The following is a 26,955-nucleotide window of genomic DNA, read 5'->3' as shown; positions in this document are numbered from 1 at the left end:
TTTTTTTTCATGTCAATAACCCATTACATGCTATGGCTAGTCTCCATTTGTCATTTGAGTGACAACATTGTCTTTCTGAGAGTTGAAATGCCTCCATTTCTATTGTGTTTCATGAGCACTTTCACTTGATAAGGGAAACAGGAGTTGATGTTGATATTTCAGATAATCAGGAAGCTTTTATTTTCTTCCTTCCTCTCCTTTATGTTGTGGAGAGGAATATAAAAAGAGTGCAGATACGAACATCAGGTCTTTTGGGTAAATGTGTTTTATGACCTAGAGTTGCCTCCAAGTACAGTATTAATGCCACGTATGGCAATTGCTAGAGTTTAAATTCTTACATTACTTTCACTAAGTTTGCATTTTCAATAAAATTAATTGTTGGTTGCAGATAAAAAACACTGGATTGTTGGGAACTTGAAATAATACCAGTGCTTTCATTTTTTCAATCCTGAATTCCTGACTGTGTGTGCATCCTAATGGACTAATTTCAGAGGGAGGGGAAAGTATTATTTAAAGTCCAACCTGTTTACAACTTTTGTTAAAGAACTTCAACTCTCTTAGGAAGCTACATTTCCCCCTATGTAATAAGGTTTGAGGGAATAAAGGTGTGGATTTTACACTGGCCTTTTCTTTTTATCTGGTCTTTTGGGATCTTAAACATAAGATAGTTTATTTTCTTTCATATTCTAGAGGTAGTGGCAGATATCTTGTTCTCGCAGACCTCAAGAGAAGGTATATACCACTTGGAAAGCCTGTTTGCCATTTCCAACTCTAATAAAGAAGTGGTCATAATTTCTCCCCTGCACCTGCTCTTAGGTGCACCTGGCTATTATCTTCCCGGGATTACTCTCAAGGCAAGGTGTCTGCAGTTAGGCTGACTGTAACTTTGCTTGAGAGATTTCAGAGCATATTTGTGACTAATTCTTTTTGTAATAGAGAAAAGAGTATCTGGCAGTAGAAGTACTACTTTGAGAATCAAAATGTTGACCAAGTTCCTCATATGCCAGCTGTTTCTTCTGTTGCAAAGTTAGCATTGCTTAGCTTCCCTGAATTTTCCAGGAAAATGGCTGGTCTTTGAAAGGGCGATGGAAATGAGCAGAGAACGTATTACTCAATCTTCACTTCGTTATGCTTTTATATTCAGTTTCTAGATTCAGTCTCTTAAAGTTGGCCGAGTGTAAAGAAATGTTTTGGGCATATACAGGGAATAAAATCTCAGGACAGTATCTCAGAACTACTCCTTTTTAAGATAGAGTGGAAACAGGTTTTGTGTTTTTCTAGCGACCTTGGGCAAGGTACCATACTCTTACTGCAACTTGTTTCTCTGTATGTATAAAGAACTAATACCATTACTCAGCTTTCTATAAGAGTTCTGGGGATGTATCCAATAAGGGTAATAAAATATACATGTAGACAAGTTGTAAACCATGTGAATAGTCACCAGCTCACCAGAATAGATGGTAAACTGGAAATTTTAGAAGCAATTCTAAGCATGTCTCCTCTGGGGTTGATGGCCAAATGGGGTTAGCCACATTCTTTGTATTGATCTTGTGATCTTGTGACCAGAGACTAAGCTGATCAACTTGCTGGTTTTTATAGAAAGTTTAATGGTTTTTTTTTTCCCAAATGGAATTGCTTACTTTCTTTCAGATGGGTGAACTGAGCTAGCAGTCATGTTGCTGAAGAGCGAGCAAATTTGATGGAAAGAAAGGAGCAGGAATGTGAGAATAGGAGAGAAGCTGATTATAAACCTCCCTTTTGATGGTTGGTGTACTCTGATTGGTTGAAATGCAAAGCAATGTGGCATCTTCAGAGATGTGTTTGACTTCATCTTGGTCTCAGACAGAGTATGCTTTTTAGGTCTCTATTTTTTTCAGGGTAGGAACCTGGATGGATGGCTGTGGCAGGCTGTTGAAATACACAATGATATTTGAGGACAGAGTACTTCAATTACGTGTTTGTCCCATGTCAATATCAACATTAGCCATTAAGCAATTAGATTTCATAAAGTGAAATTTGACTTACCCAAATCCAAAGTGTAAAAGGTAAAATATTTCCCAAAATGACAGGACTAGGTTGTTTCTGTAGACCTGCCTTCTGACTTTTGAGGTAGGGCTCTGATGTGCTTGGGAGTTCTTGAATTTACAAGATGTATCCTCACTGCCTTGCAGAACTTGGGGCTAAAGCAAATTGAAGCATATAATTGTGTTCTGACAGGTGGAAACTTAAATGCTATCTTAGTATATTTTAGCATTTTGCTAGAGCTCCTTCTTAAGCTTATTTATCTGAAGAAGGGCTTTTGTTTGGCTTCAGGGTGAAGGACAGTCTAGGTCCTAGTTTGAAAGGCAATATTAATATGAAATATCTTTAATAATGGCTGCTTCAGAGAGCCATAACGTTATGAAAGTTCAGATTTCTTGTCTTGTAGCATACTGATTTAGCTATTGTTTCCTTCCAGGAAGGGTGAAACTTTGAGGCATGTGTTATTAGACTTTTTTGATTAAACTTGCATTGCTAGTACAAATTTATAATATTACTTACCAGTCACTTCATTTCCCACATAAAGTACTTCTTATCTGTCTTCTTTGCAGAGTACACTTATTAAAACATAGGCACACAGGACACACACGCTCCAATAGCTTTTATAGCATTTATTAGTATTTGCATCCTCTGTGTGGCCATAGCTTCACACAGTGAGGAGAGCTTATCCTCAGATACTTGGATAACAGTGCAAGATGTCACTGGACACTGGTAAGTCTCCATTGTCTTTACATCTGCTTCTCTTCACACCTTTTTACATACTGATGAATGAATACCCTTAACTGTCTTCTTCATGGCCTTTTGCTTGACTCTCTCCAGTAGCCCCATATTTCTGTTGTAGACAGCACTGCAGCTGTAGCCTCACCAGGGCTGAGTAGAGAGGGAAAGATCCTCTCTCTTGACCTGCCAGCAACGCTCCTTCTGATGTAGCCCAGGATACTGCTGGTCCTGTTTGCCACAAGGGCATTTTGGTGTCTGTCAGTATCCCCAGGGCCTTTTCTGCAAAGCTGCTTTCCAGCTGACTGCCCCCAGCTCGTATTGACACATGAACTGCTGGGGTTGTCCCTCTTCAGGTGCAGAAATTTGCAGTTCCTTTTGTTGAACTTCTTGAGGTTCTTCCAGGCAGTCAATGTCCCTCTGGATGGCAGCACAACCTTCAGGCATATCAGCCACTCCTCTCAGTTCTGTATCATCTGCAGACTTGCTGAGGGCATACTCTGCCCCATTATCCACCATCACTCTCTGGGCCTGACCCTTCAGCCACCTTACAATTCTCACTGTCTGCCCATCCAGCCCATATTTCATCAGATTCCATATGAGGATCTTCCCAGAGACTGTGAAAGATCAAGTATTAAACCATGTTTATTCTTGATTTGTAAAATGGAAAGAAATTACCAGCTCTTTTCATTTTTCTCCAGCCACTGGAGAAATTTAAACCAGCAGGTGGTCTTTGAGAGCTAGATATTAAAATATTTAGTTACATTTCTCTCTAATTTTATAAAATACATTTTTTCATTAAACTGTAAGCTACATATGCTAACAGTGTGGCTCAGAAACCTATTAACTGTTAAGCTGTTGCACTGATAAAAGATCACTTAACTAAATACATGTAATAGATGTATTTTCTGAGAATATAAAAGTTGCTTTGTTGGGAAATGGAAAAGAGGAAAAATGGCATAATAAGATAGTGTTTTTACTTTCTGTCAACTTTTACAATCTTGTATGTTTGATAATTGGATCGCTGGAAGCACGCCCATGAAATATGTTCCTCTTTTAACTAAATCATAAAAAACAAGACTGAAAGGAAGATTAGCAGTTGTAGAGTCCATGCTTATGCCTCTGGAATGCATTAGCTACAACTAAGTGTAATACTGAATGATGGGTGAAAATATATTTTATCATCAGTGTAAAGACTTAAAATAGTAGTTTCCTTTATTGTCAGGTTAAAGACTTAAAAGAGTGGTTTCTTGTAAAAAATATTTAGAATTTAGTATTCTTGCATTTTTGCTAGAGTTATGACCAATGTATCAAATCTTTTTCATTACAGTTTATATAAAAATGGTGATACTTTGTTCTTTGCTTACAAAATTAATAAGTCCCTGTGGGTTATAATACATTTATTATTGCTTTTTATGTTTGGTTTTATTGTTTTATCTTGAAATAAGCTAAAGATCTTCAGTTCAAAGAAACTGCTGCCTCTTGCATGCAAATGTAGCCTGCAGTATAATTGTATTAGGATTTTGAAATAAAGCAGGTGTGCGAATTGCTTCTCAGGAAATAAAGTATGCTCATTCTTACTGTTAATGTGTTTTTCTGTTGCCTTGTCTTATATTCCAGTTTGCCTGTGCCTGCTTATTTCTCTAGGACATAATCCAAAGCCATTGAAAACTCTGCTAATTCCAGTGAACTTGAGATCAAGGCATTAAAATTCTCAATTTTAAACTCTGTGGGAAGAAATGTTGATGGCTTATATAGTGCTGATTGCTGTGGAGCCCTTGTCTTGAGGGCCTTAGGCTGTGTTTCATTTTAAAATTATATTCAGCACAGATACTGACTTGGTCTTTAGTTTGTCATAATTTGAAATACAAGTCCTTTTCTTTATAAGTGTATTGTATAACAGGGGTTGGGGCTTTGGGAGTGGTGTGGTTTTGCTTTTGTTTGTTTGTTTGTTTTCTTTCTATTTGAACATGAATGAGCAACGCTGTATTTAAAGTATATCTTTCCCTCCCTCTGTTAAAAGGGAACACTTTAATAATAACAGAAAGCCATGTTTTATGTAAGGCTGTAAACCAGAGACCTGACATAATTATATTATCCTTTTTTTTTCAGAAAATGAATGTTATCTGTATTCCATTTTAAAAAATAGTGCAAGTAGGGCATATAGTTTTAAGTACTTCTACTCTTCTGTAAGTCTGTATACTAAAGCAAGCAAGTACTAGTTTTTGATTCTAAAAAATAAAATTAAAAAAGATAACAAGGTTACCTGTCCTGCCTGTCTAACAACTACCTTGAGCTCTACAGGTGATTTATAATTTGTTGACATTCTGCACTGTTTGCCATCTGGAGTCCCAGTGTTTCCCATTCCTATAGGTTTGGAGTACTGCAGAGTAGGCAGTCATGGTGCAGTAGGTGGAGGGACAGTATAAATCAGGCAGTATTCAAAGAACCTTTTGTGATGGCTGCACTCCCATTCTTCAGAGAGAGAATTCTGTTTGATCAATATTTGCAGAAAATGTGAATCATTGGGTCATTTTTTAGTAAGATGAAATTTGAAAAAGCAGCTTGGTAAAAGCTTACTGTTATCAATCAGCAATTGTAGTTTTTGTCTTAAGTAAGAAAAAGTAGAGACTAGGTAAAAATGCAGGAATACAGTAATTCAAAGAATGATTGACTGTCTTGGGTTACAGACTGCAGCAACTATGCTTTGCTTACAAAGTGTGTTGGGCAACACCTATTTAATGTTCATTCTTATCAAACTTCTATTACAGAAAGGATGGTTTTTCACTTTTGTTGTTGGGATATTTTCACTGAAGAGCAGTGATTTGTTTTACACTTCTGTGCAGGCACATATGCCAGTTAAGACAAAAACAGCCATTCTGTCTCATTTGATAATGCCATCAGACTACTTCAGGTTACAGGCTTCCTTATTCTTCCTTGCTTTTTATGACTACAATTTCACCTTTTTTTTTTTTTTTTTTTTTTTTTTTTAATACCTGCTAAAGATATCTGCACAGTAACACAGAGTTTGACAGTCTTTTACTTTGCTACAGATTTGTCCATGTTGTGGTAGATGCCCAAAGGATAATGTTATAAATAAAGGCAGAAAAGTGTGAAAACCATGCCTTTATTTTGGATACAAGGAGAATCTGAACAATTTCAGATGACTTTATCTTCGCAGTAAGAAAAGCCCCTTGCCTCAGGAGACTGTAATAGCCACTTAATATAATGTTTAGTATGTATTCAGTGGTTGGAAAACATGAAGGTCACCATTGAAGCATCTGCCTGTTCTGGTGAAATTGTTTTCTGGGTTTTTTATCCAAACGCAAAAGTTGTTTTGGTTCAAACTTAGTGGAAAATCTGCATTTAACTCTACAAATTTGAAGATATGTAGGCATCTATTGTCAATTTTGCAGTTCTAGTAGCAGTGAAGATGGAGGGACTTGGCTCTGGGGTTGTCTTTTGTATACATTCAGAGATTTGGACTGGCTTCACAGGTCATAGCAACAAAGCTGGACAGGTTCCATGCTCACTGTATGACACAATCTTAATTTATGGATGTATATATCCTAATCCCACAGAAATTAAATTGTGTGAAAGCATGTAGAGAAAGTTGGAGGTTGCCTTTATATTTTTAACAGCATATTGTATAGTGTGGATTAGGATTCTGTACTGAGATTAGGGTCTTTTATGCAGTATGCTGTGCAAATGCAACTAGAGGCCTTCTCATGAAGGCTGAGGCGGTGAAATAAAGGCAGAGAATGGCAATTTGTCTCAATTTGTTGGTTTTGAATTTAAATTAGCTCTCTAACTCCTAGATTAATGTCCTAGCCACTATGTTTCACTTTTGAGCTTGTCTTTTTTTATTGCAAGTGTCTGGAAGAAGAAGCACACTGCCCTCAGTTTTCATCTGGCCCTGGCACTTGCACAGACTTATGTCTACAATCACAAATAGTACAGAAGCAATATAAAATTCTAATTAAGGTACTCAATTTAGCATCATTTAGCTAAAAATAAACTCTTCAGGAAAACAAAGCAGTGTTTGCATTTGCATAACATATCTTACAATTGCAGTTCATGGGATTGAATCTCTGGTCCTTGGGTTGGGGAGGATGATATAGTTTTGTTTTTTTCCACAGAAATACATTCCTTTTCTTTCTTATATCAGGACTGAGTTAGCTGGAGATTCTCCTGTGTTCACAGGGCTCAATAAAGTTTTGAAAGCAGCCTACTGAAAAGTGGGCAGAAAAGATTTCCAATGGGAGTATGTCAAAGTGTAACTTTCTTTTCTGAAAGACTGGTTTTCACGAAGTAATGAACTACCTTGTTTTGAGAGAACGAATGTAAAACTGGTGTTAAACAAATCCCTTCAGTTTATAAGAGATCAGAATATAATCCAAAAGTAGTTGGTTTAATTGAAAAAGACATAGCAAAGAAAAAATTCAAACATTTAGATCTGTGGGAAGAATTTTGTAACTCAGACTAGTCTGATTTGTGGTTTTTAATAGTTCCTGTAAACTATGTGGACATGCTGTGGCTTTTTCTCCAATTAGTGGTCAAATTATTTAAAGCAGATTCAAAGGTTGATACTATCTTAAGGAAATTTATGTATACAGGAAGCTTTATTTTGTTGGCTACAGAAACATTACATGTAATTCCTGTAAATAATGAAAATTATTACATTTCCTTCTCTCTCCTGCCCAAAAAAGACTTATCAAGAGAGGAAGTATTATATATATCATACAGAGGGTTTAATTGATTTAAAAATTAAAATTGATTTAAAAATAAATAAATAAATAAATAAAATTGATTTAAAAATTAAGTTTGGATCATTGGATCTTTGAAGTTCTTTATTCAAGAAGATGCCTTTAGAGACAGGCTTCTCTCTTCTGTAAAGTAATGTGTGCAGCAACCAGGTGCAATGTGGAAGTGTTCCAATCATGGTTTTACTGTTCAGGTGTCTGACTTATGGATTGTTCAACCCCTTGTGTGAGGTATTTGGGTCTGTTCCCACTGAAGCTTAACCAGCAGAGGCTGAAAAGACATTAAACAAATGTAATGTCTCCGGAGAGCCCTGCTGAATGCCACTTTAGTGTGCTGTTAAATTTAATAGTAATAGTTTTTGCACCTCATCAGGGCGGAATCTTCCAATGCTTTATCTGTTTTTAATTTCTAATAAATTTTCTGGTTTATGAAGTCTTTGTGGTACTTAGTTTACACACAATGAAAAATGGTTAGTTTTTCCCAGCTCCAGTAAAAAACTTCTGATCTGGCAAAAAGAAGCATTCAACATGGCTGCTTTATATTTGCTATGAAATATTTTGAAAATAATTCTTCATTTATGTTCAGATATGGCTTTCCTTTCCCTGTGTTTAAAATACAGTAATTCTTAACAGTAGTATTAAACAGCCTCTTCAGGAATGCACTAGATGTATAAGTCAGTAGTGGAAAACAGTAATACTGTGATTTAGTGGTAACATTTCAGAGAGATTAGTTGGGCTTTGCAGAGTTTTGTGTATCACCTGGGAAAGCATGTTATTAGTGTTTTGCAGGTGAGCAAATAGCATCAAGGCTTCTTTAATATGTGTTTGTGTGAGTATTTTTTTTGCTTTCTGAAGACACATTTGCCAAAAGAAGAAAGGGAGAGATGAAGACATCATTCTGCAATGTGTGGCATTCTCTCTGTATATTTCTCAGTCCTTAGTTTTTCAAAGGTTATTTTTGTTTTCCTGGCAGGTCACTCTGTATCTCACCAATGCCATGTTTTTCAGTTGTGTAAACAATTGGAACATAGCAACAAGTGCAATGCAGCTGAAACTACTGAGACTGTATATTTGCTATGGCAGCAAAGAATTTGGCCAGGAACAATACCTAGGCCCTAATTACCTCTGGATGCCTTAAAATCATTAGATGATTAAGCTATTAATGAACTTAAGCTGTGGCTTTGGCTCAGCTTGACCGGTAATAAGTTCATTAGGTTACTCATCACCCAACATTAAATTTCAGCTACACTGCTAAAATGTGGGTATTAATTTAAATTACTATAAATGCGCATTATTCCTTTCTTCCTCTGCCAATGCAGTATAATGACTGTATGCACCAGGCACAGTGTATTCTTGTTTTGTCTCATGCTTCACTGCAAAATGTTTTTTACTTTGCTGTTCAACCTCTATTCCACTGTTCAGTCACTTCCTCCTAGCCTGCAAAACACGACTTTGTAAGCAGTGATCATTTTTTATCTGGAAGATGTGTCCAGACAAGTCACGCAGCCTTTATTTTGGCTTTGAGTTTTTGCTACCTTATTCATCACTTTTCTTTCTCACTTTTCTTTCCTAACTGTAGCTCTTACGTCATCCTACCAGCTGACTTCAGAAAACCACTAGAAACATTTCATTTGAGAAGTAGGCAATGCTTTGGCAACAAAGAGCAAGGCTGAGAATGTTCATCTAAGAAGTTATATCTGATTAAATAATTTATTTCTCCATAGAGTCTTCAGAGTTAACACCAACTCCATCAATGGTGGCTTCAGGCGGCAACATTCTCTCTTGTGTTAAAACTTGCCTAACATGAAACTGTCCATATTGTCTAGATTGCTCTCTTTTTCTGGTTGCCTGTACTGACAGTCAATTGTCTTGCAAAATAGTTGTGTCCAACTGTGTCCAGCTGGGATGTAGGTAATTTTTTCACAGTTCTGTGTGGTACCGTGTTTTGGATACATGGTTAAAACAGTGTTGATAATGCACTAATTAGCTGCCGCTGAAGAGTGCTTGCACAGCACAAAGGTCTTTGTTTCTCCATCTCCACTCAAATTCAGTAGAAAAGTAAGTGGGGAAGAGGTTGGGGTGGGTTACAGCTATGACTGCTTACTTGGCAATAGAAACTGGGGGTAGAAGGAGGGTATAGGGGGTGTGTGAGTGTTTTCCGTGGTGATTCTTGCTTGAAGGGTATCCACACTTATAGGAGGTAGTGAGTGACTTCGAGTCACTTGCTGCTTTGGGAGTGGTGTGTCCCCTCTTTCCTTCACCTGTTAAGCTGTCTTAATTTGATCAACAAGTTTCCTTGCTTTATTCTTTGTTTTGTCTCCTGTGTGCCACTGAGAGGGGGGAAGTGAGTGAGCAGCAGTGTGGGTGTTGATCTTCTGACCAGGGTCATCCCCCCACAATAGTTTATGCAAGCATAAACCATTTTCAGACCTGTGGCTGGAGCAGTGTTGCTCCCCAGGCACCTGTTTCATGTGCCTGTTAGGTCAAGAGTATCTGTGTAAAAGCAGATTGTCACTCTGATTTGTGTGTCTATATTTCAAAACCCTTGGCCATTGGACTGGCAGCTCCAGAGGGAGATAACTTATTCTTTCTCAGCAACTTACTAATGTTTTAAAAACAGATACTTACAGAGTTTACTGTAAGGCTCTTGACTTCACTTTTTCATAGGTTGGAGCCTTTTACTGCTCAGGACATGGAATAATCCATCTTGTGATCCTATGTGAAATGGACAGGTTTTAAGCTTGGTTGAATGAGTGAAAGATTGATCTCACTGTATTTGGCCTTAATTAGTTTAGGGTAAGGCCATAACTGCACTGTTCCCTCTGTCTTTTAAGCCAGCAGTTCATCCCTTAAATCAGTTTTCTCCTTTTTGGTTAAAGAATTAGTTCAGAAGCTTGTGCAGAGTTTTTAGAATCTTTTCCAAGACCTTGCCACTAAAATCAGCTCTTCCCTATTCTTCTTTCTTGTATTCTTAGCACAAGTGGGCCAGATTGTCATCCACTGCTATGATCAGTTTTTCAAATGATCTGTCATTTCCAGAGATTGTTTCTGTTCAGCTGTCTGACCACTTGCTGTGTCTTTTTGTAAAACGCTATCAGGTAAAGGGAGTACTGAGCTTGCATATGTCTTTCAACACTGTGCAGGTCCATTTTTTGCTCAGCCTGTGCCGGAGATGCATATTGTGTACACCTACACTTCTCAAGTTTTCACAAATCTGTAGCAGTCATTTGCCTGCTTGATTTCTTGCTCCTGACTCTTCATTTGGAAGTGGGTTTAAATCAGCATCACCTGCTTCATAGTGTCTGGTACTTGAACAAGTGCTGTTCAAATACTTTTCATTTCTTTCTTAAGACTGGTGCCTTCCCTGAGAACCACTTGTGCAGACACACGTGGTGGTTTTCAAAGTAGACTAAATCTGTCACTGAGCTTTTTACACTGGACTAGCTTGGCACTCTCCTGGCCCTGTTGCTTGGGATGTGCCACCATGTCTGACAGGTAGTGTCACACAGGAATATGAGCCTTTGACCTCCAGTGCCTTTCTGAGCACTTACTTGTCTGTGTGACTTTGCAGTAGCACTCTGCTGTGCCTCCTATTTCATCTAGAGTTTTCCAGAGTCATCCATCTCTGGGATGTGTGTCAGGCATTTGCTTTCTCAGGACTGCTTTGGAGGGATATCATGGTCAAGGAAGTACAACAGATAGGGGTCACTTTTATCTATAGTAGCCCTGAAAATCAAAGCCCTGAAAATCTCCTTGGGGGCTGCTCCATTTTTTCCACTTCTGTATTTGACTGTTTGAGACTGGCATTAGGCAGAGTATTGCAGCAGAATGAAATGTCTTTCATGATCCAGTAAAATCACATTAAGCGTAATTCCGCATGGAAACAAAAGGTAATTACATCAACACGGCTAATGTTGTTACATAGGAGGCCGAATACTAACTGGCTATTTTTAGTGTGTGCATTACGTAGGCTCTTTCCATGAAAACTCTGCCTTGTTGAGTACTCAGCAGCGTGTGTTGGGGCTGTCCTTGCTCTTGCTGGCGGAGTGGATGGAGGTGCGTGTGATCGCACAGGGTTAAATTGATTTCTGAAATAGCAAGGGCCCGAAAAACAGGGGATCGGCTCTACTGTAACCAGGATGTTATTCCATGCTATTTTTTTAACTAAACCAAGTATAAAACTTTGCTCAGGTGGTGAGGGGAGAAAAGGGGGAACACTGGTAGAACACAGACTTCAAAGAATAAAGTTAGGTCAGGAGGATCGGTACCAATATAATCATTAATATGACGCATGCTAGAATTGTCAATTGTAATATTAGTTTGGTAACTAAATATGATTATTTTCTCCAACCAAAGTCTTGAGCAAAAATCACACAGACCATTGTTCCTCGGGATGGAGTCAATGGAACAACGGGGTTTAATGATTAACACGAATCCTTATGTAACAAGAAAGGTATAAAATTGTAACCATTTAGCATGTTGGACAAGCCGAGATCTGGGTCCGGGACGCCCGGCTTCCAGAGCTCTGAAATAAAGCACCGCACACAATTTGGCGATTGTGTGTTCTCTCCTCGGCCAACCTGTGCCCCCGGTGGTGCCGCCCCTCGCCCGCCGCCGGCAGCGCGCCCGCGGTGCTGCACCGCCCCCCGGTGGCCGCGGGCGGAATCGCCGCCGCTCCTCTGCTTCCCGCCTGCAATTCGGGAGAGGACCCCCTCGCCTTAAAGTAATTTGTAAGGGAAATGTTGTTTCCTGGCAACCACGTTTCTCAGTGAGTGAAACAAATTGTGTGCTGAGTTATGCTGATTGTGCTATCAGTGTTTTAAAGGCTGTGTCTGCTCTTCACGAATGATGAAAAAAGGCAATTTTTTTGTTTCCTTTTGCCTAAAATAATAGGATTATGCTCTATTGGCGATTGAAGGAGAGACGAGGAGACTGACCATGATCAGAATCCGATTTTACTCAGGTTTTCTAAGAACTTATATACCATTTCAAAGTTAATAATTTCTGCTACAACAACTAGGTTAAAAAATTCATACAAACAACTCATACATTTTTCAACATACCTATGTAGAGAGTTAATTGAATCTTCTTCTTTTAACCAAGTTTCTAATCCCGTCTTCTCATGAGCTCAAAGTTCTGTTTGTTCTTTCCAGGGCATCCTAGTCACCAGACTAGATATGCTAATTAAGTCTGTCTTACTCTAGTGAATTCCTCATAAATGCTCTTTGTACTTGGCTTTTTTTTGTAGAAATGTCTCTTGAGCTACTTTGTGATGGAAGGATTGCTGCAAACTTGCAAAATAGTGATCTCTGATTAGTGCTCAAAATACCCTAAACTTCTTTAAATGGGACTCCTTCAACATCTGCTTTTGGCTTGAGAATATGATTACAGCGTGTGCTAATTTCAGTGTATAGATCAAGAAATGCTGGGCTGCTCTGAATGGTTTGGCTGCAGCCTGCAGAGAAACAGTGGCATTGCCCCTGATGACAGAAAGTGAAAGCTGCACAGCCCATCAGAGCAGCTCTGCATCTCTCCCTGCCCTGTCTCCCCCAGCCATCTCCCTGGAGTGGCTCCTGTAGCCCACCTGTTGCTCCAGGTGGAGGAGTGGTGGGAGACCAAGTCTCCGTGGAGCTTTCGCAGGACCTGTGCAGTGAGAAGGTCTAGTAACTGTTTTCCTCTATGAGGTTTTGAGGGCAGGAATTAATGTGCATATGAGAGAGATGAATTCAGCTCTGTTTTGAAGCTGATACCTGTCTGGGCTGTTTAAGCAATGCACAGGCTCAAATCTATGTGTAACTTAGCTGGGGTGGTTCAGTGCGACCCCCTCAGAAGAGTGGCAGAAACAGAGAATGTACTTATTGTTCCTCAGCCCCTGGAGATTTTCTTGGCCATGGAATCACTGTAAAAATAGGAAGACTTGTTCCAGGCAGCTGGACTCTGGGAGGCAGCACTCATATGTTTTTTCAGCTGCATCTGATAGATAAGGAGGCTTTTTATTTCTCTCTCTCTCTCTTTCTCTTTTTTTTTTTCTTTCTTTTTTACAAAAATGCAATGGACTTTCTTTTGCAACTGTTCTTACCTTTAACTCACACTTTCTGCTCCTCAAAAATCAAGGGAAAATATTTCTTTGAAACATGTAAGCAATGTTTGTGCTTGATGGCAGTGACAGGCCATCATCCTCTGTGTATTGATACAGCCTGTATAAATAGCTCCAGTTACAACCTGTGAGCTGGCACATCAATTTAGGGCTGGATAATGTTAAACATCCAGGGCCATGTTTCAATCTTTGGTTACTGTCTGAGCAGGGTTTTAATTGGTAAGGAATCTCTTCTATTCTGTAGATGCTGTACCAGTTTCATAAGAACTATATGTATTTCTGCTGATTTGAAATTACCTTCCTACTGTGCAAGGTCCAAACCTCTACAAGCAGAATGTTGCATAAAAGTTTTCTTTTCTGCAAGGCCAATAGACCATCTCAATCTTCTTTCTGCTTCAGAACATTATTTGAAGTGTTTGAGGCTGTGCTTTTACAAGTCCTTTTGAAGAACAGGGTTTTACCACTTGAAAGTTTCGTTGATATTAATATATGAATTGTGAACAAGTGATTTGAGGATGTAGCTTATACCTGAGATTTTGGTAAAGCTTCTTGCAAAGTGTAATACTGCTGTGTTTGTGGAAGAGTAACAGACTAGGTGGGGGATATCAGTCTTTGATTTTTGGTCTTGTTTGTTGTTTTTTGATCTAGCTATTTATTTGTAGATCTGGCAAGTCTTGAAGATGGACCAGACTGAGATACTGAAAAGTTCTGCCCCTCTCTGCACCCTACCCTGCCTCTGCCAGCTCTCTTCTTCTCTCTTTCTACTTTCTCTTTCTTTCTTCCCTACAACTTACTTTTTTCCTGCAAATCCTGTTGCTTTTCCATGTTGCTGATGAAACAGCAACATGATGAACAATGAAGAGCTGATACTGGCATTTATAGTTGTGTCATTTGGTTTTGGAATTCCTATTCTAGCTGGATTTTTGAAGGCATTGAGAATTCTTGTGTTCAGTTGACCTTTTTAGCCCAGAGTTACAGCATTTTACCAATTTACACTCAGAGTGCACTTTGGACATATTTCTTCACACACACACACACACAAAAAAAAAATTAAAGTATTTTAGTGATAAATTTATAAATTTCATGTTTTGTCTAGGTGTCTTTGAGGCTTTGTATCTGTTTTAGTTTGCTGACTTCTAGAATTCCTGCAGGCATATATAATCTTGTTTGTCTTCATTCTGTGATGCCTAATAATATTGCATGTTTTTGTCTTACTACTTATCAAGCTGTGGTTTATTTTTGTCTATTTACAGCAAATTGTTCATAGAGATTTTCATTATTTTTTGCAATTTATGGGGAGAGAAGGTGCTTCATAACAATTTGGACAGACTTACAGGGTGCCCAAGAGAGCCATAATTGCGTGTCCCTCAGGCTTTGTGGCTTCTCAAGCAAATCCAAAATGACTCAACAATTCTGCATTTAAATTTATTAGGACTTTTCATTTCATTAAAAATTGAATTTTTTCTTAATTCTTCCCTCCAGACAGCAATCAAATGCCAAAATAAAAGAAATTCTATCAGGGCACAAATTCAGTTCTTTGATCAGTTGTTTCATGTTTGGTACCAGTTAGTACAACCCTTCACTTGTTGCAGATTGAGGGCTCTAGTCTGAATGGTTACATGTTGCAAAGAACACTTGTGAAATAGCTTGTATCTATTAGCCATCTCTAACCTCTTTTTATCACAAAAAATAGATTACTTTTAATCCAACTTAAGTTTTTTCTGCTTCATTATACATTCCTTGATCATTCAGGGCATTCAAGGGCATCTTTATGTTGTTTAAATAAGTATTTAAATTATATGGCCTGCTAACTACATTTCTAACCTAAAGAATGTTATCAGATACCTTTGAGCGCTTTGTTTTTATTTTTGAAGGAGTCTCCAAAGCATGGAGCTCATGGTGGCAGTTAATATGCTGAGAGGGGTAAAGCCTGATGATAGGGTTGTAACCAGTCAGCAAGGATTAAATTACAGGTTTTACCTCAAACTTGGGATGAAATTGGTTTCCTCCAAAAGGAGGAAATAAAAAGAAGATATTTTGGACCTGTCTGGAAAATGTAAGCTCCCATTGCTTGTGGATCCTTCAAGAATTGAGGGGAGAAAAAAAAAATCTTTTAAGGCTTATAGATGTAGAAGTTGGAATTCACATTAAACTTTTGCTGTTGTATTAGTACATAATTCTTTCACTTGGTGGACACTTCTCTTTCTGTGTTAGAAGGAGTTCAAAGTAAATGGAAAAGGTGGCTTTGTTCTGAAGCAGGTGTACTAATGTTGAAGTAAGTTAATCAACTTGATTTTTTTCTCTGCCTGTATAGGCACAATATGCACAATAGTTTTTGTTCTGTATAGAAATGTCTTTTAGTTGAATTTAGGAGGTGATATTTGTGCTTGAATTTGGGAGGTGCATGTTTTAATTGTGTGAAGACCGACAGAATTCATTCTGAAATTTGTATGCATTCAGTAATTGAATTACTTTTCAGTAAAAAATGGAAATATTCTGGCTTCATTGACTGAAAGGTAGAAGTGAAAATTGTTTGTATGTGTGAATAGGGCCATACTACCCTGTCCCATACACATTTTTTTGTAGAAACATGCAAGAGCACAACTTGACTGCGTGTCTTCATATTTGGCATCTGTTCACTATCCCAGCAGGTACTTTTGTGAGCATAAGGGTTTTATGCTCATAAATTTCAAGGATTACAGGAAAGGTTTGTGTAGACTAGTAAGATGACCGGAAACTTTCTGATGGAAAAGTTTTTATCTAAAAAGAGCAAGACCTCTGTAGCCTGATTGATTGCAACTGATTTTTTTCCCAGAATTCACTGTTGGATCTCAGTGATACAACATGTGGAGCCTCTCTGATGGGAATCCCATTAGCAGTGTGACTCATATGAGTGCATGAGTTGTTTATGGACACTGCCAGAGTTCTGGTGTGGCACTGGGCATTGACCAACCAGTGCATCTTCTGCTTCTTCCATGCTGCTGATGTTGCTTGAGACAAAGTATCTGTAGACAGCTTTCTGATCAAACAATGAAACTAGGGCTGTCTACTGATTTTTTTTGTCCTGTAAGCTACCTTGTATAGTGTTGTCCCTTTTTCTTCCTGAAATTTTGTCTCTCTTGGTTTCATAGAACCTGGTTTGCTTATTTTTTTACCCTTCTATCTTAATCAGCCTTTCAGTGCCTCTTTCCACTCTGTCTTGCTGTTTTTCTTAGGGATTGAACCACAGTTCTTTTGTTTACATCAGACAAGCTCGTCTGTAAATACAAGTCAAATTCATCTTTGCCATGATGCCTTGCAAATGAATTTTTTTAGCTCTGGCTGAAGAAGAAGGGTCTGGAATAAAGAGAGCTTCTTGTGGCTGTTCAGCTAGATGTCAACAGCTTAACATGGCTAAAACAGGCCTCCTGCAGACTCCCCTCCTGCTGCTTCCTTGTCACTCCAGAAAACAACCTAATCTTGTCATGGTGTTCATAACACATGTCATTTATTACTTTGTTCTTTCTCTAAGTTCAGATATGACACTGTCAATGTTATTGATGATTGAATCTTATTTTTAAATGTAATTTCTTAAAGTAAGTTCATCACTGTTTCAAAAAACATTCAAATCTTCCATCCAGCTCTTCTTCACCTATTAAACAAACTTGCCGATTAGTCCAGCATCCTTTTCTTTGTGTTCTTCAGGTCAATCCTGCACTTTCATACCCATTCAGATTCAGGGAAAATCACTGTTTCCTTTTGCAAACAGAATAGAAGAAACCTACAGGCATCTCTTCTGAATTTATTTTCCCTCCTTGCACAGAACATGGACTTCACTTCTCTAGATCTTTATAAACCCTCAGTTGTTGCAGAAGCATCACTCCATCCTCTTACATTATTCATTAAAACTTCAGGCTCAGTCTTATGCTCTCTTAGTACAATAATATGTTTTCTTCTTGAGAGTTTTAATATGCTTTCTAGTATGCTTTCTTCTTGAGAGCATCTTCAAGGTAGTCTCCATACTCTCTTGATAATCCTTTCATTCAAACCCCTTTATTCCGAGGCCCAAAAAGCTTGGAAATTATTCTAAGTACCTGTTAAACTAGCCACTAATATGGCTTGGTTCCTTTTGCCTCCCTCTTTGTCACCTCTTACTGTGTTATTTGATAGCAAGGTCCATGGAGTTAGGACTCTCTTTGTTAGTTTTTGAGTTTGTGGGTTTTTTTGTTTGTTTGCTTTGGTTTTGTTTGGGCTTTTTTAAATTTTATTTTATCACATCAAACACAGAAGCATCCTGTTCTACCATTGAGAACATTAAGATTATCATAATGTCAACTAAGTAATTAACCACAGTTGTAGCATTGCAGGGAAATTTGCTGTGAAATTTGCTGTGTGAAATTTGTTCTTGAGAGGAGTGTCAGTAGAAGTGCCAGTTGATCATTTCATCCCTTTGGAGCTTACCACCTTGTCTTCCCTAGGGAAAAAAGTGTTAAAAAAAAAAAAAAAAAGAAAAGCCAACAAAGAGCAACCACATTGCAAATAAAAGATGCTCTTAGCTAATCTGAAGGGGCATTTGGCTGCCTCACAAAAACACTGTGTATTTTGGCAGTTAGGAGCTTTGGCTTAGGAAGATCCATGTTTGGAATAACAGGGTGTGTTGCAAGTCAAAATTCAGGTATCTTGGCTGAGATGTATGCGTAATCTGGCATGATGCCTTTCTGCACTGTGCCTAGCTAGAGCAAATGCCAAAGTCCCTTGTGAACAATATATGAATCTCATTTTGGGGGAGAGGGGAAAAAAAAGAGGAGGAGGGAAAAGGGAGCCAGGATTTATTTTAACATTTAGTGGATATAAAAAAAAAAAAGTATCAAGAAGCAAAACATTTCCATGAGGCATTCACTGTGGAAATTCTGCAACTTCTTGTTGCAAACCTCTTTATCACTTGGATTGGCTGATTTCCAGAGCATCAAGGCTAGGAATTGAGGGACTGAAATATAATCAGTGGTGATACATTTTAACCACATAAAACATTCTCTGCTTCCAAAGCCTCCAGTGTCTCTAGTAAGCAGTGCAACAGCAACAGCTCCTTGCTGCTGAACTCCAGAGACGGGGAAAATACTGGATCAGGATGGTAAGAAGCTCTTTACTTTTTCACCAGATCTAGGTTATTACTCTGTAAAAAATGTTTGAAAGATGATGAAATTAGCAGAGGTCACTTTTTTTAAAACAAAAAACCAGTATGTAAGATACAGAGGAGATATGGTTTTTTCTGCAAGAGAACAGCAATGCAAGTTGGTGACAAATATATCTGGCACTGAACATGTTGTGCAGCTTATATAAAATCTTTTAAAACTGGGAAAGATTGCTGACGAGTATTTGATGTAAATTTTAACTCTGTCCACTTGGTTTATTTCAGAAGGACAGCTGTATGGGCTTTAAAAATGATTTTGGATTAATAATCACTGACACAGACTTTATACATAAAAATATAAATAAAGCTATGCCAATCACTCATACAGGCTTTATGTTTATATGGTTTCTTTTGTAGGGATTTTGAGATTTTGAATTTTAGAAAGAAGCAGATCTGCTCAGTATATGCCTTTGACTTTTAGAGAGCTATGAAGTTTTATTTTTCTGGGTTTTTAATCCATGAAGACCTGCTAATTATGTTGTTTGTCTAGTGCATTTATTTGGTGGGAAAAATAACCAGGGAAAAGTTTTTAGAATAATGATTTTATTATTTGTAGCAATTTAAATATTCTGATCTAAGTATTAAAACAATAGAAGTAGAATATAAAGCACCTAAATGTGGGGTCTGAATTAGTGTAAATTGATACCAATGCTATTAATGGTTTTAAAAAATGCCTGAGAATAGAATAAAAATATGTATATTAGCATTTTTCTACATATTAAAGAATTGGAGGGAAGAAACGTATCTTGGGAGTGTTTACTCTCAAGACTCATTGTCAAGACTGTTTTGTTGGGATTTGTTGTTGGGGGTGGGGGGTGGGTGTTGACTGAAATAAACATCAAGCCAAATCTCCTGTATGGGAACTCAGCCGTTCATTTTAAGTGCATACTAAGTCCAGGAATTTATTGATTAGGGCATTACAGTACAGTCAGAGTGAAAGGAAAACAAATTACTAAATAACTCTGAAGAGCACTGAAATGCATTTAGTTGACAGTCCAGCTTGATGTGTAGGGAATTATTCTCTTTGTGATTCAAATGGAAGAGGAGATTTTTAACAGAACAGCTGTGAGAATTTGAAAAGTCTATGGCAAATGTGAAACAATGTTTGATTTGTGTTTTTTATCTTTTTGTGTATTTGTTCTTTCTCAACAGTACAAAAATTTAAAAACCCTAAAACTATCACTAATTTCTTTCTGATCTTTTCCTTTTCTCAGTGGTTTTACTGAAATAAAAGTCATAGAGTCAGTCATGTTATCATAGCCTATATATTTCATGTTAGACATTGCACTTTGATGTGTTAAAAATTTATGGTTTTTCTCCTCTATGTGCAAAATAGATTGCAAAATCAATAATTGAATGGCAACCAGGCTGTAAGGTTCTTGGAAAGATGTTTATTATGAATCTACGTGTAGGTGGTTATTGTTGTTGTTATTATTATTAATATTATTATTGCTAATTTTTTTACAAAAATCCCCTATGTTGAGTAACCATTAAACAATACTGCTGTACTGAAGAGATTTGAATATATTGTTGTTTCTTGTCAGAGAATATTGTGCCTATAGTTAGTATTATTCTGCATCTAAATTTTCGTATAGTAAAATTCTGGAGGTAGGAGATCTGACTGCATTTGCCTATTGTGATCACAGAACATAGTTAATAGCAGATGATGTTACATATATTTCCACTTTTGTGACTCTTTAGCTGCTACATAAGTCAAATGCTGATTATGCTTCTGCAACAGCAAGTGAATAAAAACATTTCCTTCTAGAAAAATAACATTCTTATACTGCCACATACTTGCTGTTGGTAAAGTTTTAGCCAAAGTAAACTTACATTGTGTCTTGCTTGACAGGGATTAGTTCAGTAACTAAAGCATGGAGTTCACAAGGGATATATGTCTTTCCTAAGTTACTGAAAGGGAAGGAAAAAAAAAAAAAAAAAAAAAAAAGAAAAGAGGCATACACCACACACATCCCCCAAGGGCGTACCCTTAATAGTAGTCAGCAATGTAATAAATTACATTAATAGTCCAGAGGGAAGAGACTCTCACTTAAAGTTTTTAGATGATATGATTTCTTGTAGAACGTAAATAGTAAAAATAGTAAATGGTCTTAAAGAAGCCCAAGTTGCAAGCTGTCAAATGCATTAGATATCAGGTTTAATTATTCACAATGTTTTTTCTAGTAAGTCTAAGGAATAAGGCTAAAATTATAAATAATGTACTGGCTTTACCAGAAAAACTAAGAAGTTGTAGACATGACCATTACAGTGCTAAATTCTAATAAAGTATAATTAGTGCAAGGGTTGTATTTGGTATGGCACAGTTCATTTGCAGTGAAATTTTCCTGGTGCAAAATTTAAAAAAACTTGTTCAACAATTGGATGTATTATTCATCCAGATGAATTTAGGCTACACTTTTTTTTGTTTGTTTGTTTCAGGGACTAAATTGAATTCTGATAATCTGCCTGAAAATGTAATCCTTATTTAAAGAGGTATATTATAAATAGGTAAGCTGTGGACCTTATAGCTAATAAAAAACATGTTTAAGGAAAGGAAATACGGCTTTGTATCTGCTATGAACTTGCTTCAAGACTTAATATTCTCAGGCTTTGCTCTTTGAGTACATTTTTACTTTGTTATTCTGCCAGTTTTCTGATAAAAAAATAGGAGTTTGTTCATTCAGAAGTACTCATGCTGACAGTAGTCAGAAGGAATCCCTTGCAGTATAGCTTTATGCCTGTGTTTGGTATTAACTTACACATCCCAAGTAACTTTTGGCACAGTTTGGTTTGGGTGAAAAAAACTGCATGCCAAGCTGTTGACCACACCAGTAGGTCTGGCACTATTCTAGAGTGAAATAAACTCTTGCATGCTCCATAAGTATTGTTTGTGAAGGATGAAAATAAACCCTGTTGAACTTTGATTGAAATGTAATGCTGAAATATCTCCATATATTCATATATGTAGTATTAGCATTTACTTGTGATGAAATAAGTTTGTATTTTAAAATGTCAGCATCCATGAAGCTTTATGGAGCCTGAATAGTTTCAGTGAAAAAAATGTCAGCAAGCAAGGTTTATGCAAGAAGAGTAGTTTTTCAGGTGATGAAGGATTATGTTTTTAAGCCATTTTCCTTTTGATTCTACAATCAACCTACTATGCTTGATCAGGTTTCCCTCACTGAAATCCATCTTTTAAGCTGTGCCATTACACTGGTAGTATAACTTAAAATTAGTTGCTCTCAGGAAGTTATAAATTATTTGATGTGTTTTACACGATGTATTTGCATTCCTGATGCATCTGTGTTCAAGACAGGGTTTTATTCCTTCAGCCATGGGATATATGAAGGAACTGTTAAAACTGGATGTTTTTAGCGTTAGTCTGTCCTTTTGGCTTTGATCCTGTCATGCCATCAGAAATGAAGTTGGTGAAAATGAAGGCAGGGGAAAAGGTCAGTCTGGTCTCTAGGTGAAATAATTGGTAGAAGCAGCTTCCAGAGGAACACAGCTTTAGTGAGAAGGTGGCTGGATAATACATACTTTTCTGCATCTGCTTAATATTTGCATCGTGGCATTTGCACTGTTTTGAAATATCAGGACAAAATTGTGCTTCCCATATATCTTGGGACCCTCATAGCAACATGGTATTTTGCCTCACATAATTGTTCTTGTACTTCATGACTATACTGAGAATACTGAAAACAGTGAAGGTTGAGACTTACCATGGACCTTTTATGTAAAAGAATCTAGAGATGATAAAAGGGTACTGACAACTTTATACCCACCTGATACTGTGCAGATGCAAGAAGAGCAAGTTATGGAGTTGTGCCCTGAAGGATACGTTTCCAGCACTTGTGTAAGGAGTGGGCTCTGACCAGAGCTGAGGATGGGTAATGTGTAGTGGTGGGAGACATGATGCGTTTTGGGTAGATTTCCTGGTTTGCTTCACTACACAGAGTGCTGATGAGAAGCTGCCATTCCTAAAGGAATTCTCTAGACCTTTCACTTGAGTTTTTAGTCTACTGTAAGTGTGTTGCTATGAATATTTCATTTAAATGTTTTCCAATGTTGCAGTGTCACCTGAGGCTATGCAGCCCTATTATATCTTTTGATAATGAACTTTCAGCTTGGAGATGAGAGTTGTCTAGTCCCCAGGCCCTGTGTTGGGGCTGCACTTCACTCTTCTCACCAATATACATCTTGGGAACCTGAATAGAAGTTTTGGATTCATAAAGATTTTTGAAACCCACAGCAGAAGGTTGGTAATCTCTGGTTTGATCCTTCTTCAGTCAAAGATGGCAGAAAAATCCAGTGGTGAAACCCTTAACCCTTCTGACTCCATTACTGTAGTAGGGTGGTTTTCTTAATGGCCATGGCTTTACCTTCATGGTGCTAACCTTTTCAACAACTCAGAGACTGATACCTTGTGTTGCAGCCTTTTTTCCCCTTATGTGATGTGGCTTTCATGACAGGATTTTTATGTAATAATTCTCCCTGTCACCATATAGGAGGTGGTACAGGTGTGTCAGGCTACCAGGCTAGAGGCTCTGGGGGCTGCTGATGTGTTCTTCCTGTGGCTGGATATACATGTGTCGTGTAACTGGGAGAACTGTCTGAGCCATATGATGGGTGTTTATTTGGCCAGGTGATGACTGAGACTACATAGTTCCTTGGAAGAAATGGCAAGAAAGAGGATGTTATAAGACTACACCTCTGATTTAGCTTCCTTTCCTGTAAATACCTACTTTTAGCAGTTTTAGTTGTTGTCCTTCCTTTTCAGAAAGAAAAGACCTCTCTAATGTGGTAGAGATTTTACTGCAACTAATTCTAGAGATTAAGTTTTGGAAAAATATATATTTGATTTGGGACAAACATGCTGTCTGGACCATTTGGTCTTGAGTAACTAAAGAGCCACTGCATGTCTCTAATTCATTCACGTAAGAATGATCTTCCAATGACTCAAACTGGCCTACAAAATTTATGTCAGAAAAAGAAATGTTCCTCTTCTTTTTTTTTTTTTTTCTTTTCATTGAAGAAATAGAAGGGACTAATTTTAGAGAGTGCTTGATAACTTAAGAGAAGGTCTTTAAAGTCAAATAAACTTTTAGGTTCTCTTCTGACTGGACTTGTATGCACTAATGTTAATTTTCTCTTTTTTCTCTTTGAAGGACTGTCAAAAGTATTAGGCGTGTTAAAAAACCCTTTTTTTGGTCCTACTCCTTATTCCACTATTACAGAAGATCGATGACAAAATCATCACTTGCATCTAATAATTCCTCTGCTATGGCACAGGTGGACAGAGAAATTGCTTTCCTTGTACATGCAAAGCATGAAAAAGTGAGTTCTGTGTGAAGGATGAATACAACACACTAGGCATGTTTTAGACAGAATATATTAAGGTCTCTACTAGCATTTGTTTGGTGCAGAGATTGTCATGGAATGACGCTTGTAGGTGGCTGTTACCTCTTTGTGCACTGAGGCTGCATTTCCTCTGCCCATCAGTGCTGGTGTGGTCCTGTAGTTAGCAGGTGGAGTTCCCTCATCTCCTGCTGTGCCCTGTGTATGCCTTTTGTTGTCAAGGTCATTCATCTATTTATCATCTGAAGCCAGCTGCTTAGTTTGGTCTTCTAGGAGGTTGAAGAAGAGCTTGAAAGAATGAGTCCCAGAAGAGTTTTCTGCCTTAGCGATCCTGGCGGATTTGACGTTTGGGATTGACAGGTATTTGCCATATTGAGGGTTCCGAGAAAGGAGGCAATCATAATTTTGGGTTTAGAGTGTGTTAAAACGAACCAAAAAACACTAGGAAATTGTTTTTGTGGATATAGTTTTTTATGGATTGAGAACACATGCTCTAGGGTGGCAGCAGCTCATTCCTCTGGTGCTTGGCAATAACAGCATTTGTTGTGTGCCATAGAACAAATGCATTGTTCTTTCCTTTTCAAGAAAATAAAAAACTAACACCTCCACAAATTTAATATTTGAAACTTTCACCAAATGTGTATTTAGTTATTTTACTTTGGATAGGGAGCAGTTCTGCAACCTAATAAGACACATTCATTTGGAGCTACATGCTTGGAAAAAAATTAACAGGTTTAAGAGTGTACCAGCCATAAACATCTTCCTACTGCATCAATTTCAGAACTCCTTGAATTTGTGGCAAATGCAAGCAATCTAACTGAATAAAACAGTTTTGATGCAGTGCATCATAACATAGAACATGCAGTTTATAAACTGTTACAGAAAGAAGTTCATTATACAATATTTCAAAATTCTATATGACATTGTGAAATATTAATTTTTGTAGCAGATTTTGGGTTGTCACCATATCACAAGTCACAAAATGCTACACCTCTTTCATAAATTTTATAGTGACATTGACTTCACTGTTGATTACAGTCTCTTTTTAGTAAAAGGAAATGTAAAAATATTTGTGGGAGAATCTGAAGGTTGAAAAAATGCTGAAATACTTTTAATTCATATTTATGCAGAGTGACTGTAATAGTTTTACTAGTTGTTTCAACCTCATAGATTTTTCTAGGGCAGGTTAGTGGAAGTCGTGCATTTGCTGTGGATCATTTTAATGCTCCAATGAAATATTCACTCTGATCTGTGTCAGTGGGGGTAGGGAAGCACATAAAATATATGCTTCCAGTCAGTGATGAGAGAGTAGGAGGATTTTTCATGAACAATATAATTAAATTCATGCATGTAAAAGATACCTGCAAAATGCTGCTTAAGAAAGTATTTTATAGCAATAGATAATTATAGGGAAAAAATTACTTTTCTGGAATGATAGTAGATAATATTAATTTTCCAGTGGTGTAAAGGTTAGTTTCCCATCTGTAACCCAGCATTTTTTTTCTAATAATCAAAGAAAGCAAAAGAATTTTTGATCAAAATTTTTGTTGGACATATTAATACAGCACTGAAATTTTAATACAGGCCACTGTTGTAAAGATTTGTTTCATAGTTTAAAAATTATTTGCACTTGCAGAGGTATGAGAACTACGGAAATTTTCCAAAGTCATAGGTTTTCTTGTCTGTTTAATCCAGTTTTAATTATGTGCATAGTTACCACTGCTGTGGATCATACCCATGTTTGTTTAGAGGTGTCCAGAAGAGGTGATACTGATTCACCTGCTGCCAAATACTCTCCTACTTAGAAAGTAACTCAGCAGTGACTCAGGCATAAGAATTGAAGTCAGAGTCAGCTGGCTAAATCTCTCAAGGGCTTACTGCTGGTATGGTGTGTTGAGAATTTTCTGTGTTTAATTGTATCCTAAGCAGACAAAAAAAAAAAAAAAAGAAAGATGTTCCAGTTCCCCTCCTCCCCACTAGTTCTTCATTTTCTGTGGGAAGAAAAAGGTTTCAGTGGATTTTGTTTTAGCTGTCTCCAAACAAAGCTGTAGGCTGTGTGTGTGGTAACATTTGTTTGTAAGAATGGGCAGCTTAGATACACCTGGAAACTCTTGGTCAAAAACACATGTTGTGGGCTGTGCTCTCAGTGTTGCCCAAAGCAACCCTTGGCATGAGGAGCTGGAGTCTCCTGAGGATGCTCTGTGATGCATTGACCCTCAGCCAGGAGCTCTGATAGGATAGCAGAGGCCAAGGCTGGCACTCACTGCCCTGGACCCTGCCTGAGCCCATGGCTGGAGCATCTTCTGCTTCATTGACAGTTTGATGTGGAAACTTTTGGTTCTAGGCCTGCCCTAAAAAGTGCTGTGGACACAGTATGTGGTGAAAAGGAAATGGCACAGCAGTTAACCTTTGGGGAAGGTTCATTGGAAGATGTTACATTGAGTCATCATTAATTTCAAGGAGGAATCCTCACCAAAACCATGAAGCTGATTTTTTTCAGGTATTAAGAGGTTTCAAAACCAAAATCTATATAACCGTCTCACCTTAAAAAAAGTCAGTGCTGTTGGTTTTAACGGTCAAAGTGAGACCCACAGCTGAATATGGCAAACTTGCAGAATCTCTTCTATTTTCAGTAGTGACATGTATATTTTCTCCTGAGTCTCTGATCTCAGACTATGTTGTGTAAATGCAAATGTATTTTTTTTTTTAATCAAAAGCACAGTTTCTGAATGGACAGTGTAGTCTAAGGAAATAGATGTAGCAGAAGACCATGCTTAGCTTAAGATTTTTACTATCTTTAGGGCCTGGCA

General features: G+C 37.6%; 1 protein-coding gene across 2 annotated transcripts in view; it reads left to right on the top strand.

Moving 5' to 3' along the window:
* PLD5 (phospholipase D family member 5) overlaps positions 1 to 26,955 on the top strand; it is a 163,562-nt gene that overhangs the window by 16,543 nt on the left and 120,064 nt on the right. The window contains exon 1 of one of the 2 annotated variants that reach the window (XM_083858085.1): positions 18,655 to 18,727. The exons of the other annotated variant lie outside the window; for it this stretch is intronic. Within the exon in view, the coding sequence (XP_083714211.1) occupies positions 18,725 to 18,727 (3 nt within the window). The 5' untranslated portion in view covers positions 18,655 to 18,724. Of the gene's footprint in view, positions 1 to 18,654; positions 18,728 to 26,955 lie in introns of those variants that run through there. 2 annotated transcript variants of the gene reach the window in all.

The sequence above is a fragment of the Zosterops lateralis genome (assembly GCF_965231275.1).
Source record: "Zosterops lateralis genome assembly, chromosome: 3".
Lineage (NCBI taxonomy): Eukaryota > Metazoa > Chordata > Aves > Passeriformes > Zosteropidae > Zosterops > Zosterops lateralis.
This window is presented reverse-complemented; position numbering and strand designations above follow the sequence as displayed.